This window comes from Styela clava, chromosome 1 (genome assembly GCF_964204865.1).
Source record: "Styela clava chromosome 1, kaStyClav1.hap1.2, whole genome shotgun sequence".
Classification (NCBI taxonomy): Eukaryota; Metazoa; Chordata; class Ascidiacea; order Stolidobranchia; family Styelidae; genus Styela; species Styela clava.
Genome location: NC_135250.1, coordinates 24,513,300 through 24,529,760, shown reverse-complemented (window position 1 = coordinate 24,529,760; position 16,461 = coordinate 24,513,300). Strand labels below are relative to the sequence as shown.

Genomic DNA, 16,461 nt, shown 5'->3' with positions numbered 1-16,461 from the left:
GCAGTCTACCATTCTCCATAAAAAACTTCCCACTTTCGATAAGCACGAAATCCGCCGACGTTCGCTGAGCACGAGATCCGCTGATATGCGTTCGCGTGCCACAAAGTGCGCAAATTTTGATGACGTCATAGCTCACAAAAAAAACGAAGCCTATACATCCACACAAATATTTGAAATAAATAAAAGTATTAGCCTACTAGCGAAAAATATCTTTAACCACTGAAAATGTCAAAGCCATTGGTCTAGTAATCAAAGAGAAAAGCAATAACGATAATATATAACAAGGGCATAATAACAAAAGGATCCAGGAGTCTACTCCATGTCCAAAATTTGAGTTTTTTTTATTTGTTTAATGCCTGAGTTATACTCGATGCGCCTTATGTCCAAGCAATTATTATATAGCGTGTATGTATATGTTTATGGTAATTTATATTTTGCATTTTTGAATTTAGATACACATTTCTTGTAGTTTGTATTTTAGTTTTGCGCTTGAGAATTTTAATAATCTGCAATTAAATTGATATTTTTTTATTTATAATTTAATATATCAATGGATTTATTGAATTTGCAAATGAAAAGTTGGGTGAAACGTCCCTAATTTATTAAAATTAGTGTCCTATGATCAGTGACTATACAGCGTTTGTTGTAGCAAGCAAGCGAGAAATTAGGCCAGTTATTTTCAACTGTGTTATTTATTCCAATCGTATGAAAAGTTTTTTTTTCAATTTGACAATTTTATCAATCTAGAAACTAAGCGATATCTATGAATTGTTTTGAATCAAATAAGTTTAGTTGGGAACACATGCTGATAACGTCGCCATATTTAAGCTCTCTAAATCACGTCTGATCATGGCGGGGGTGAGAACCAAACGCTTTTTATTTTTATGTGTCTTGTATATCTTTGAAAAAAGGTAAATCAACGAGACTAAATATGTCAACACAGAGCGTTTTGGAGAAAATATTCTTTGTCGTAAGTGATAGATTTTGTTTGTCTGAATGTTATTGTTTATTATCATTAGGGAGACGTTGCCATGGTAGCGAACATCTCTTTGAGCGGTTATTGTATATGAGTCTATTGTTGAAAGTATGTTCTGATATGAAATATAAGGGGAATTTTAAGTGTTTCTGAGTTACACTGTTGGTGTTAGTTAGCTTTGGTTCAACGCAAGGAATGAGTATATTAATTGTGATAGCAAGTTCAAATCAACTTTGCCTGGATGCAGTCATGTACAGTTAACACAGATCCTTTATAGGTTCGCCAGCGGAAACAATACAAACGGAAATCTGATCCAGACGTTAGGCACAACAACTGCTCAAAGTAAGGTGCGGAAATTGTTTGTTCAGGTCCTAAAATCTACCGGTACACAATGTAGTGAAAATTTTCGATGCAACTGTGATATTCGAATTCCGAAGTCCTAGTCTTTTCAGAATTACGGATCAATAGCAGTAAATTAACTAATATATCATACCAGTAAAATTTAGAGAGACGTGTTACAATTTTACTCCTTGGAATATATTTCAGTTTCGTTAAATTAAGGGTTGCAGGTCCCACACTACCGTGAATAGAAAATTAGTGAACAAACGATTATCTAGGTCAGGACAACGTTATCACATAACTCAGCCTACGCTGGCTATGTTAAGGTTAGGCCATAATTTTAGATATAATTACTACGGGAGTCACTTGGCTAGTCTCCGAACTCCTAATAGATCTAAAATAAGGTAAATTGGAATAAAATTATGGCCTAACCCTAACCTGGTACACATACTGCGTTCCGGTGTCCACCATCATGGTACGCAGACTTCAGGAGTACCCACGTTTTTACCTTCTCTACTGTTAATATTAGAAAACTTCATAACATTATGCTAAACTAATGCGAACTAAAAGGTGTCCCCTTGCAACTGATTAGTGTTTCTACGATGGCGGATGCGTTAAAGATCGATTGCGCAATATGCCACTGTTTTTGAATGCCGATAAAAAGAGATTGTGGTATTGTTACAAGATAAACCCATGGCATTCTGCTTTCTATTTTATTTTTGCTCACAAAACAAAACAAAAAAGTAAATGCCTTGAAAAGTTCTGGATGAGTAAAAAATGCATTGGATATTATGAACAATACGTGGTACGGTTTAACACGGATATCGGCCATAGGTCAGCAGCCTGGAATGATGTCCTTGGGCATTCACCCATTTCAAGCATGATCATTCAGCCTGCATGGCCGACCAAGCAACAAGCGAATATAATTTACTTTCACCTTCGAGAGATGGGTGAGTCAGCAACGCTGCTCAGTGACCTGATATAACACTTCGTAAGGTACCGCGCTAAATTACATTTGTATGGACAGGCGAGACAAACAGATGTTTGAACAAAGAAATAATTGTCCACCCCGACCCCGACTGTAACTTCATATCTCATTATAGCTCATTGCTGTTACAAGCAGTTCGTTCCTGCAGATCACAGTACTGCTTGAAGCGCGTACGAGCTCTTCGCGTCTCGGAAATCAATTCGACATTTCTGGTATTCAGGGTGAAATGACCCATTTTTATCTTTTAGCCTTAGATGAGTATTAAGTTTGATGAAAAGAATAGCGGAAAAGTGCGACAAAAATGAAATGTTCCCATTGAACATAAAAAGTGTTCCCTATGAAATAATTGGATGAAAAATAAAGGTGATAATCTTCTAGCAACCGCCTACAAGTATTGAGTTTTGAAGTCAATTGGGTCATTATTTGTAAAGTTAGTGATTTCCATCCAACAATAACAACATCAATTAGGAAAACGATGCATTGGTCCACTTTTGTCGCATGATTGAGTATTTTTATCTAATATTTTATCACTCATGACACCCAAACTCAAACAAAAATTTGATCTTATTTTTCTCGACTTTGGTGAAGTTGAAATGCTAAAATATAATCAAATCCACCATTGAGGAAACGTTTTGTATAAAAAAAAAATCAGCGAAGCATGATAAATCTTTAGCTCATAATCCAAGTATAAACTGTTACTAAAAACATACGTATCTTATTATATAACCCCTTAGATTCAAATATACAGTATATTATAAAAAATATTTACCGGTATGAAGATAATATGTGCAGGACTACAGAAAACCGGCACAAAATCTATCGCAGAAGCACTGAGAATACTTGGATATAATGTACATGATGTATTTGAACAGTTTCATCACGAAAAAGAACTCTGGAATAAAGTAAGTTTCTTATATTTAGTTTTTGTAAGTAATAAACAATCAGAGAATGGGGGTAATAAAAGCGTTTTTTGTTTTGGTTTTTCGATTTGTTGAAGGCTTATATTTCATTCCATTTATTGCACATCAACCAATTCAAATTCAAATAAAAAAAAACGTAAATATGCATGAAGTAGTTATCGAAAATTTTGTTTTCTTGAGATATACATGTACTGTGTTTCCCGAAAATAAAACCCAGAGCAAAAATAGGACCTAGCCGGAATTTTAAAAACGATTTAAAATATACGCCATCTCCCTGATAAGACCTAGTCAATAGCGCAAAAATATTTTTTTGAACCAGTCTATAGCAAGAAAACTTTTCTATTCGTTTTGATTAATGTTTTATCTATGTTATGCAGTTATTCAAATAAAAACGTGGTATTTATAAGTAAATGGGAGATATCGGTTTCATATTTTGTATATTTGAAAATCTCGTAATTCTCTATTTTGTACTTTTGTTTTTGATAAATAAAATTAAAAAACATCCCGTAGTGTTATTTTTCAGAAGAAAATTGAAATAAGATACTGTCTTATTTTTAGGGGAAACATGGTAGTATTGGCAAATATATAGCTAGTTTTATCAATCTCTCTTATTTTGCCCAAAATCCAGACCATTATGGCGGTTTCACTTTCTTTAGCCCTCTGGGCCCATTTGCTACACTTACTCCGCTGTTCTGAGTTAAGATATATTTATATTGTGAGGAAAAGAGAGAACTTGAATTGGTATTCGTGCTTGGTTCTTGGTTAAGAATTAGAATATACCAAATACTTTGGCATAAGGCTAGAGTAGCCATACGAAATTCGATACATACTATTGCGACAAGTATGTTTAGTGTGAAGAGTGGGACACGGCATGACTGAGAATGTGAATAATATCGTAGCAAGTATGATTGTTACATACTTCTCGGGTATAGGAAACAACCCAAGATCGAGTCTAAATAATATAAACTTTCGATCAAAATTTTTTAAGTCATTTTATCTTCAACTTTTCCAGATCCTGGACAACACTGTTACCGTACAAGACTATCAACGAATCTTAGAAAATGTCGATGCAATGACTGACTTTCCTGCAATAGCAGTCTGGGAACAGATATATGAAGCTTTCCCCGATGCAAAGGTAAGCAGAAACGGATCGAATTTCGACCAAGATGGTAGAGTCGGGATTTGTAGTTTGACATGTTTTCAATGGATCCGGGATCGTATTTTCAAATTTCCCTGAGTCGGGGAATTCTGAATTCTTGGGAGCCATAGTTTCAGGCTTCCAATAATAAATAAAAGGGAGCAAAATATTTAAATAAAAATGAAAGTACATCAAGTGTACTAGACGTCCTCAAACAATAACGTGCTTGTTACGAACGCGGAGTCGAAGGGGACATTTTTTGCAACCCCGAGTCATAATTTTTCAACTCAAAGGTGATTGCAAATGTTCTTCAAGTACACGATTGGAGTACATCTCCAATTCCAACATTCGTACTGTTGAAGCAACCGAACTCTTAGTGCTCATTATAATCAATTTGCTATACTTTTTACTTTTCAGATAATATTGATGGTCAGGTCTAGTGAAGACGAATGGGTTAGAAGTGTTTTCAAACAGAGAGAGGTTGCAAATGAATATGTTGTGTAAGTGTAAGATTATTGAATATATTTCAATCCTAATGGATTTGTCAAGTTAACTGACCTTAACTCTTTGAACTCTGACGGCTCTGAGCGAAGTTACTCGCTCACCCTGAAGATTCGCGGTGCGATATTTGTAGAACAATAAAATAGGTCTAAATACTGGCTATTTGGCACGCTTATAACTTTTTACCAATTATAGGTAGCACGTTGTGTGACATTTCAATCGAAAGGAAATTTTATCGTGCATTCAGAATGTATTCTCCATTTCGAAATATATTTTGTCAAAATTAATAAAATTGACTCTAATCTAACAGTGACTTTTTTGCATGTAAGTGAGTTATGGCTCCAAATTTTGTTATTTTGGTACAAAATTTACTGCTAATAATTGATGTTCTTAAAGATTTCCCCATAAGCTTTTTGTTGATATTGGAATTATTATTGTGGCTGCCGTATAACCAATTTTATATTTAAATATCCAATTGTGTATCAGTGTGCCTGGTGGACAACTTCGATAAGCGGCCATGACGCACTGATTACGCAGCTACGCAAAAGCCGATCACGTGACTAAGGTCATGAAGATGTTGATACGTACGTTCGAAACGTATTGCGTGGCAAAATGCGCAAGATAACTTTCACGACGACGTTCTCAGCGGGACATCGGTCGCCGAGTTTCGATATGATATTAACCCCGTATGGATTGAAGCACCGACGAAACACACGAAATAACATGCCCAGCAGCAGTGAAAGCTTATTATAATTCATTCGTGGGAGGTAGTGATAAAAACGACCAGTTGACACACTTACAAAAGTGCAGGAGGCATTATAAATGGCCAAGACGTTTAGTCATGAAGTTTTTCATGTGGGCGACGTACAATTCCTACGTCCTAATGAATTTTGTCAAACCTCACAATATGAGAGCAAAAAGGGTATTCAGTATTCACAATCCCCAATTTTCTAGAACAACTATTTGAAGATCCCGCTGGAAAAGGCAAGATGTTGACGAAAAAATGCAAGATTGTGCAACCACAAGAAGATTTAACAGATAATAAAAAAACTGCAACTAAACGTACGACACGACATATATAAACCGCGAAACGCCAGTTCTAATAATAGATACGTCGTATGCAGCAAAATTCACAGTATTGCCAAAAAAGCCAATCCAGCTGCTAAAGACAAAGACTTGCCGAAACGATGCAAGACAGTATATAAATGCAAATACTGTAAAGAGTACCTATGCATAGGTAACGAAACAAACAACCATCGGTATGAGTGGCACAACAAAGTGCAATATTGGATTTAGAATGTGTCTTTTATCTGCATAATATTTTCATGTTCTTCATTGTTCCGAGCACAACGAAGTGCAATATTCAATTTAAAAATTACCACAACGTAATAAGGGCTTGAGCGGGCAGTCAACGCGTAGTGCGAATTTTGAATGCGTAAAATCGGGTTAATTGATTACTTTCTGCGGTCATTTAAATAATAACATCTCGACGTAACGTTATTGCGGACATCGTCACGCTTTGTTGCATTTCCGTAACATACGTAAAGTTGTGCGTGACGAGACGTAGCCTCGCTTCAATGAGAACGTCATTTTGACACAGCGTCGCTGTTAAATCTACAGAAAATCAAACATATTTGGCCATGAAATTTGAATGGCTTATCGTAAAATCGTTTTGGATAAGTCTTTAAAAAGCTATTTAAATTCTCTAGATATGTTGTCGATTGTATATTAGGTTATTTAGGCAGAAAATAGTCAATTTTTGACATTTAATTTTTGTTTTCATCAAATAAATTTATACACTCTTTTTTTGCTAATTATCCCCAGATAATTGGAAAATATAGCAGCAATATTTAAAGTGTAGATAGTTCTAATGACCAGCTTTCATACAGTATAAGACTTACTTAAATATATATTGTGGTTCTTAAGATATGAGGGAATAAAGTGGATTGATTTTCACGCGTTAAACTGGCCGGTAAACCGGACAGCAGGGTTCAAGAGGTTAAGCAGCGACGCATTTGAATACTGGCGGAGACATATGCCGCATATTTGCTTGCAAATTGTATGCAATACATGTATGCTCACATTTGTGTTTTAGGAAATTAAGGTGTTGCGCATGAATCACATCTTCAACAGTAATGATTGCCATTTCATGTCCATATTTATTACCATTACAAGGCGAATAAACATACATTCGCGCCTTTCAAGCTTGTTTAATTTGCAAGGTGAAGTAATGAAGTATTATGAACTAAAAATAGATCCGCTTGATGGCGCTGGAGAATCAATGCTCTTCAGCATCACCTCGCGGTTATAAATTACGCAATGCAGATGTTTTCTAATAAATACAGGTGAAAAAGATCACATTATACTGCCGTAAATTTATGCATGTCTTGATGAAATGAAAAATAGAAGAGTGTAAAAGTTTGTAAATGTGTATTTTTGAAGTCAATGTATGAATGAGCTTTTTCTAGGATTTTCTACGACCGGCTTACATAAAGCACAAATTTGTTTCTACTGATAATTATTTATTTGAATTCTTTAGTTGTATTAAGCAACAATGTCTACCCCTCATCATCAAAGAATAACGAATTAGATACCCTTTAGGTTAACTTTAAATTTCATTTTGAAATCTGAATGTTTAAATTCGAACTTGATTTTTCCAGGAAGAACGATTTCCTTAGACAACTTCAGTTTCAATTTGTTACTGGGCCTCTATCATTGCAGTTTTATAACATCGAAACAGCATTTACAAATGCTTCTATTGGGGTATCGAGAATGTATGGACAAACATTACCGGAGTCATTTCTGAGGTGAAAAACTAATTTTTATTTTAAGCAAACAATGTACAACTATGGCGGTATATAATAGGCGAGTATTGAATTAGGTGAAAAACTTTAATGTCTCAGTAGGCGTATGAATTGAAGTGAAACTCAAATAAACACCGATTCAAATGAAACCAACTGCAAAATTCTATGACCTGCAAAATAGATAATTGTTTAGTTAAACTTAGATAGATTGTAGCTATGTTTCCATGATATGTTTTGGCGATTTTTAGGTTGTGCTTAAGGCTGGGAAGTCGAGAGTCGTGTCATCATTTTATCACTGGGGTCATAGCATGGAGTCGTGTTTTAAACTTCGAAGTGAAGCCCAAATTGTGAATTCCCCGGTCGGAGTCAGAATTACAGACCTGGTGATAAAATAGTCAAAACTTTCGACTAAAACATCATCAATTTTATCAAACCTCCTTAAACAGTCTTTTAATGAAAAAAGGCTTGTATGTATTTTTTGTCATCAAAATTTGAATTTTTTGGAGTTTGGACCTGAAGTTGGAGTCGATTTTCTCACAACCCGGAGTCGAACAATTTGTTTTTCAGCCCGAAGTCGGCACTTGGTGTCGATTGTCGATTATCTCCGACTACACAGCGCTGATTTTATCACATTGCCGGTAAAAAATTTCCTAGGTCTCGGTATCGCCAACACAATAGTTACGTGAAGTCTATTTGTCCGAAGGAAAAGTTACTGATATACAACGTTAAGGATGGTTGGAAACCACTATGTACGTTTTTAAACAAAGAAATACCAGACAGGTCTTTCCCAGTTGTAAATGTACAAGCAGAAATGACGAGACAGGTGGTTAAGGAACGATGGAAATACGATTGTGGATTTCGATCCGTTATGTTGAAGCAAACCTACATAAGAGTAGGATCATTTTTAGCCGTGTCGTTTGTGTTTTTAGCATACTTTATATATTGTATCTTCCTGTAATTGAGTATTTTAATGGGCACTCCCAAAGTATGTGCACCAAGATGGCGGACACCGGAACGTAGTATGTGTAAAAAGTTAGTTAGGCCATAATTTCAGGTACAAATACTACGTGAGTCACTCGGCTAGTCCCCGAAGTCGTAATAAAACTAAAATAAGAAAAATTTGAATATAAAGTTATGGCCTAACCCTAACCTGTTACGCATACTACGTACAGGTGTCCGCCATCTTGGTTGACATACTTTGGGAGTACCTTTTCAAATGGACAAATCATTGCTCATTAACAAAACTACTACTATTTTATTTAAAGTTCAATATTTTGTTTGGGGCTCTCACGTGTTGATGTGGACCCTCAAAGTTCGTTACAACTCTAATTGTTATTTGAACCACGCTAATTTTTTTATGTATTTGAAAAGAATACTGTGATCACCATTTTTACAATCAATGTCATTAATATTTTACTGACCCAATTTCATGCATAGTAATTATCATGTCAATACTTGAATGTTCTCTTCCAAAAACTACTTAGATCATTTCAATAAAATGTTGATTTTAGATGAAGATGATGTTAACAACTTAATTAAAGTTTTGTGATATCTTACCCAAATTCCAAAAAAGTTTTATGCAAAGTATATATGCAACCTCGGTTTGTAACTCAAATGAAGTGTGCCTTAAAAATACAGGAGAGCAATGCTCAAATATATGGACACGAAGGCAAAGTAGTGTCAAATATTTTACAGTACGGTTACAGTCCAGTACTTCAACAGATCCCATTGAGACCACAGAAATAAATGAAATAAATAAATCATTCAACCGGCAACAATACTTCAACTACTGAGAATTTCAAAGAAATTGGTTCAGTAGTTAAAGAGGGAGCAACTTTTTCACTACATCTAAAACAAGAAGAATGCTTACAACAACAATTTAACAAAACGATTCATTAGTCCACTTCGTGTTCAGTAGCACAAGTCTTATACACGAGATCTTAAATAAAATGCATGCTTACTCATCTTTTTTAAATACGTTTTAATTTCTTTTAAGTTCTAGGCTTAAGTCGATACCGTTTAGGTTCTATTGGATTTATGTAATGTTCAGTGTAACATAACCTATGCTTTTAAATGACTTTGTAAAAGTTTTTCTTTGTAAAAATAGATAGCTGTTTGACAAATTTTCTGCTTTTCTAGCAACCACTCTGTTTAATCGATAGTAACCGTTATTACTCATTATTATTTCTAGACTTAGAATCATTGTGGAATTATTTTTCCTTGGCTTTCCCACGTATGGAAATTTATATCTCAACCTTTTATATGATAATGTTTAGATACTCATTGGTCGCCGTCAAAAACAACATTACAAAATTTACTGAAAAAACCGACAATCTACCTGTTGTGCTTATCAATGCAATTTGTTATTCATGCAAATTCAATGCAATTATTATATTATAAATATGAAAAATCAATTTATCACCTAGTGATTTCTACTTCTGTGTTATATAATTAATGCCTTTTAATAAAATACTTGTTTATTCCTTTATGTGTTCTGATTTGTTTAAATGAGATCAGACCTTTATGTAAATTGTAAAACAACTGTATAGTATAAATGTGAGTCTAAAAGCGTTCAGTATATTTATACGTAAATAGAGCTCGCGTAAAGTACTCGCTTCTTGAAGTGAATCAGTGGACTTACATAAATGAAGTTTTACACAACTATGACCTCACCTAATATAGTACCGTGTTTCCTCGAAAATAAGATCTAGCCTGAATTTTAAGAATGATTCGTAAGCGCGAAATTTTTTTGACCTATTCGATAGCGAGAAATCTCACTACGCGTTTTGAATGATTAAATATAAAACGTAGGAGAGAAGAAAACGTGTTATTTATAAGTAAATGGTTATCGGTTTTCGTATTTTGTACATTTGTAAATCTCTTATTCTGTACGTTGTAATATTGTTTTTGATAAACGAAAATAAAAGACATCCCCCCAAAATAAGCTCCAGCGTTATTTTTCGAAAGATAATTGAAATAAGACCCTGTCATATTTTCGGGGAAACATGGTATATGTATAACAAGATAGAAATTTATCATATATACATGTGCACAAAAGTACCATTGCCGGTAAAATACACTTTGTGACAATTTAGACAATACTTGAGTGTAATAACTAGTCCAGAGACCGGTCAGTCCATTTCGTGTTTTTTAATTCAGGGTTAACGGATAGAAGGTTGTACGATATTGCAAAGAACAAAGTGCAGGAGATTGCCATATATTGCATATAATAATATACACTACACAAAAACCTCTCAAGATAGATATGACATAAATTATATATATTTTTATTTAAGTCGCGCGCACACACACAAACACGCTTGCGCACACACACAGAGAAGAGTGAATGAGTAGACAAATTTATTTATAAGAATTTCAGAATTATTAAAGTCAAGAAATTGTCAGAACGCAGCTTCGAGTGTAATCGAACGACATAGGGTGGCTCACATAACCACTTGTTGGTTACGGATTCTACCGCTATCAAGTCTATTTAAATAAAACAAATGACTAGATATTGTAAGTTGTAACCCAATGCCTGACTTGGTAACAGGAGAGGCCTAGGTTCACCATTTAATCAAGCCATAGCTATAGAAGTGTCATGAAGTGTATCAAAGGGCGCAAAACAGAAACCTATATTCAACCATTTTAACTGGGGGCTCGAGATTGTGAAGGATTTACAATTAATACCATGCTCGCGGCTGTCAAGAATACTACGCTGAAAAATGACCGTAGCTGCACAAGTTAAATAGATCAATAGATCACGTGTGCATAATATTTTGATACCTAGCTGCGGGCATCGGCGTGAGTAAGCGTGGACTGACCAGTTCGTTTGAAAGTTCGCATTGCGTTAACCGTGCGATGATTCACTGTTCGTAATCAATAAATATAGCTTTGTTTCAGCTAATCAAATGTAGTGACTTGTTTTGTTGTCTGCTGTAAATGCGTTTTTGATCTAAGTTTCACAATGAAGATTATATGCGCTGGTCTTCAAAAAACTGGTACAAAGTCTATTGCTGAGGCGTTAAGAATACTTGGTTATAATGTGCATGATGTGTACGAGCAATTTTTTTACGAAAAGGAATTGTGGGACAAGGTAAGTGTACAGCTAGAAAAGAAAAATAGCATTTACAGGTGCCATTTTGGTATGCGATTTCATCGGTTGTTAGGAATTGAATTCGATACAAGAGTTCGTTCGATACAAGAGGTATACAAACAGTTATAAAACTTTTGAATCCCAGCATTGCTAATATTTGTTGACCAGATTCTCAACAACAAAGTTACGACAGAAGATTATCAACAAAGTCTAGAAGATGTTGATGCAGTGATGGACTGGCCAGCAGTTGCAGTGTGGGAACAAATCATGGAGGCATTTCCTGATGCTAAAGTAGGTACTGAAACGTGAGCAAAATGAGGGTTGGATTGTTGTTTGATCTCAGTGATTTTAGTATTAACCTAACCCAACAATAACAGGGTTAGGGCTAGGTACTGAATTCCATGAGAATGTATTTATGAGATTAAATACATACCGAAATGACAGCATTAGAAGACGTCTTATCGACTTTCTTCTCCCCGAGATTAATAGGAAAACCCTTAATGGAGCTTCATAGTGTTGGCGAAAAATATTTGTGTACTTATGTCTATCGATAAAAGATCGCAAAAATAATTATCATTAGCCGTTTCATGAATTGATTTCAGAGTGCTATTAAGGAGAAAAGCGTTTGAGACTTTTTCGGTATATATGAAGCTTGTTGACCTATTTAAAAACGAAATTACAGAACTATATTTTTAACAGGTGATTTTGACGATTCGATCCAGCGAAGACGAATGGTATGAAAGCGTCAAAAACCAGTATGAAGTTGGAAACCAATACGCACCGTGAATAATTTCTGATTCTTTTATTTTTTATTTTTTTTAATGCAACGAGTAAGTGTTGCCGAGCAAACTGAAACAGTCGCTAGGGCATAGTTGTTGAGAGCGTTTGGCCCAACTAAAATGAGATCGCAGGTTCAAATTTTGGGTTCAAACATCCACACCACATTACTTAGGGTGTATTACACTGGGTAGACAATCTTCATGACGAAAGATGGATCGGACCTAGAGAAAAGAAAAACAAGACTATTAATAGAATAAGAAAAAAGAGAGAATAGATAGAAATAAAAAAAAAGTTAAACGAGAGAAAAAATGAAGAGAATACTCAGCGAGAGTATGAGTCGAAAAAAAAGAATGTGAGCAAGGCGGGATGAAATGAGAGATACATTTAATTTATTTTTTTAGAAAAAGTGAATTACTCATGAAAATCTATCAGTTGCTCGTGGGATCGGTGTTTCGCAGATTCGAAAAACAAACTTCCGTATTTCTCATTGCTTGTCTTGGAGTTCAACGTTTTTATGGAACACCAATTGAAGCTTTCTTGAGGTTGGTTTTCGCTGCTTTATTCCTAAACAGAGAGATATAAAAAAAATTATGTCCCCGAAGGGGATTTTAGCATAACATTTTAATACCGATCACAATTATGTGTAAAATGGTTGTAGATTGAAGGTATTACTTTTAGTTTATTCTCAGATGTCTTCTAAATATTTTAGACCCGATATTCGGTACTCCCGAAGTATGTGAACCAAGATGGCGGACACGGAACGTAGTATGTGTATCAGTTTAGGGTTGGGCCGTAATTTTATTTCATTTTTTCTCTTTTCAGTTCTATTACGAGTTCGGGGACTATCCAAGTGACTCCCGTAGTATTTGTACTTGAAATTATGGCCTAACCCAAACCTAGTACACATACTACGTTCCGCCATCTTGGTTCACATACTTCGGGAGTACCCGATATTTCAATGAAAATTTAGGTTTTTTAATTCAATTGTGGGTGAACATTTTGTCATTACATAATGCATGATGACCATTGCTTGTCCGTTGTTCTTTTCATCAAACTCGGCTCTCAATCTTTAACGTACCAGTACTGACGTGTAACGTTTCTGTCCATATATTCGAGCATGAAATTGGAAATCAGGCAATCAATTTCATTTCTTATAATGTCTAAATATTGCGTCTGACTATACAAAACGTTTCATCCATTTAACACGAAAAAGCTCTTTATGAGCAGGTTCGTGTTGAATGGATGAAACGTTTTCTAGATCCATTTGTTTCGACTTTGTCACGTAAGTTTAACAAATACCATATTTATCCTCAGGTCCAGATATCGACAGCACAATTTATATGTTAAGTCAACATGCCCGAGCAACAAACTCTTAATCTATAACGTTAAAGATGGCTGGGAACCATTGTGCAACTTTCTAAATCAAGAAATCCCGGACAAACCTTTCCCGAGGAAAAACATTAAAGCTAACATGACTCACAAACTGTTGGCCAACAAATGGGAACACGATTGCGGCTTGATGGAGGATTTACACAGACGATTTAAAATCTTTTTGGGAACACTGGTTTTTCTAATAATAGCGATTATATCTTATGTTGGTATGAGATATTTTGAAAATTAAAAAGTGTCATGATATGTCTTTACTATTCGGTCCCCTTTCCTATATATATACAGGGTCCGGATGTCCAAAAGTCCTGATAATCATTTGAATTTTTTTTTAATTGTAAAAAGATTTGTGTCAATCTACCACCAGAGAGACGTGACTTAAAACTTGGAAAAAATTTAGGGCGGCATTTGATAAAAATACTGGTAAAGTACGATCTACCCCGTCGATAAATGTCGTTTGAAGATTGTCGAAAAGTCCCTAGCTTGTTGCGGCTATAACTAGTGATCGGACATATAATACCGGTGTAAATGTTGTCAAATACACTTCAATTTAACGAAATAACGTTGGCTGACAAGAGAGGGGACGTTTCATGCCTTCGTGCAGTGGTTCCCAAAGTTGATTCATCGGGGACAAAAATTAGAAGCGGAAGGATATTCGCGGGCCGGGAGATAACTAACTTATAACTAGAATACTTCCGTGTGTAATTCTAATACCGGATACCGGTTCGGGCCGTAATTGTCCCGCGGGCCGCGGTTCGGGATCCACTGCCGTAGTGTAAATAGGACTCATATTAAACCTTTTCAAAGTTGTTTATGAAATATGCTTTGGTTACGGACGCAACTTGTGAATTCAGTGATTGGACTTGTGACTCGAAACTTGCTAAGACTTGAACCTGGTTCGAGATTAGGATGGCTCGTGCCTCGGCTTAAGGCGTTTAATGACTCCCATCCTACACTAAAATATAAATTCCCTATATTGAAAAATAAAATCAATGTTAATTCAATTTCATTTTATTCCGATATTTAACTCACTGATAAAAAATTGTTTCAAAATCTTGGTTATCACAAAGATACAATGTTAGAGAGCACATGCACTATATATACATATATATATCAATATTAGAACAAATAAATATCGTTACACACAAATATATTTATTAAAATTTCAACTGAATAAATATAAAACCAATTCAGTGTTCGCCCGCAACTCTTCGCTCAGAGATCCGTCTCCTTTAATTTAAGTGAGTATAAGTCCATTGCACGCTAAATTACTGTTAGATTTGAGAACAATTTTGAATGTGCATTGATCGGAATTGTCAGGTATTGCTTCACACTCGTCTGGTACGACGACAGGTTGCATGCTGTAAATATATAAATAATATATTTTAGGAGGTATCGACAAAACAGGATTGGAAAAACTTTATAAACGTGTGCTCCTATTTTACTAAGCTACTTTGTTTTACATGCCAAATTTGCGTTAGGTCATTCCACGTACAGTACTTGGATCGTTCTTGCCTGCTCGCAGCTGTTCTTCAAACCCAACGCATATTAATTACGTTTGAGAGGTCGTTTCACAAGAATCAAACTTTTCGTTTCTTGCCTCTCATGAAACAGATGTGAGCGAATGGCGTAGCAATTGGTCAAACTATATTGTCACTCTGTGATAGATATATTGACTTTGTCCTATTTCCATAATGGCATTATTGAACACTTTTCGAATATTGCTATAGGAATCGGAGACGTATTACAATCTCGTCGTAGGCGGTGTTAGGACATCAAGGTATGAATCAGAATTTCCGCTGGAGGCCAAAGTCAATATTCATGAACTTGGAGACAAAACAACTTAATGTCGGTTTGTTATTTTAAACAGCCGAAGATCCCCTTTTGTTCTTATATCCCCTTACTCATCAGTGGTATTCAACCAGGTTCAGAGGTTGCGCAAGTTTACTTTCAAATTCTGAGACTTTATGTTCTTGTATATATATTGTTTAACTGTAATCAAATACCTATTAAGTTTGCCACGTTTATTAAACTTGTACACTAGACACTTTTTGTTTGCTAGTATTCTGTCTGCTTTCATGTATATTTATAGTTTATATAATTCTTTTTACAACCTTAGAATTCTTGCACAGATGGCCCCCCTGGGATGTTCCACTGCGATTCCGCTTCACCAAAAATGTTGAAAATCAGATTGTATAATTACCGTACTCACCTGTTACAGCAAGATGTGGCAACCGTGTTAGCAAATCGATAAACTAAGAACGGTCGAGATGCGAGATGTTTATTGAAGTCAGTAACTTGGGTGAAGGCGAACGGACATGATGTTGGATAGACGTTGCCAAGATTTATAAAGTAAGTTTCAACTTCAGCAGGTCCAGTCCTTCCATCTTCTACGAGTAGCGAACAGTTTAGATGAGTCTGTATAAATGTTAAAAAATGGAATTTTAAAGTTTTACTCTTTCTCAAAAAAAAAAGAAAAAAGAAAAAAGAGAACATTTCCCAAATTTAAGAACACGAAAGTCAAGACGAAATAGTA

General features: G+C 35.2%; 2 protein-coding genes across 2 annotated transcripts; both read left to right on the top strand.

The window, feature by feature from the left end:
- The first annotated feature begins 3,046 nt into the window (after window positions 1-3,046).
- Window positions 3,047-10,095, top strand: LOC120335114 (uncharacterized). Its single transcript, XM_039402610.2, has 5 exons — window positions 3,047-3,205; window positions 4,236-4,358; window positions 4,779-4,861; window positions 7,523-7,669; window positions 8,321-10,095. The coding sequence occupies exons 1-5, from the start codon at window positions 3,077-3,079 to the stop codon at window positions 8,622-8,624; spliced, it is 786 nt and encodes a 261-aa protein (XP_039258544.2). The 5' UTR covers window positions 3,047-3,076; the 3' UTR covers window positions 8,625-10,095.
- A 1,399-nt stretch (window positions 10,096-11,494) lies between these two features.
- LOC120334882 (uncharacterized) lies at window positions 11,495-14,182 on the top strand. Its single transcript, XM_039402397.2, has 5 exons — window positions 11,495-11,759; window positions 11,928-12,050; window positions 12,459-12,541; window positions 12,941-13,081; window positions 13,854-14,182. Exons 1-5 carry the CDS (start codon window positions 11,631-11,633, stop codon window positions 14,158-14,160), a joined length of 783 nt encoding a protein of 260 aa, XP_039258331.2. The 5' UTR covers window positions 11,495-11,630; the 3' UTR covers window positions 14,161-14,182.
- The last annotated feature ends 2,279 nt before the right edge of the window (window positions 14,183-16,461 follow it).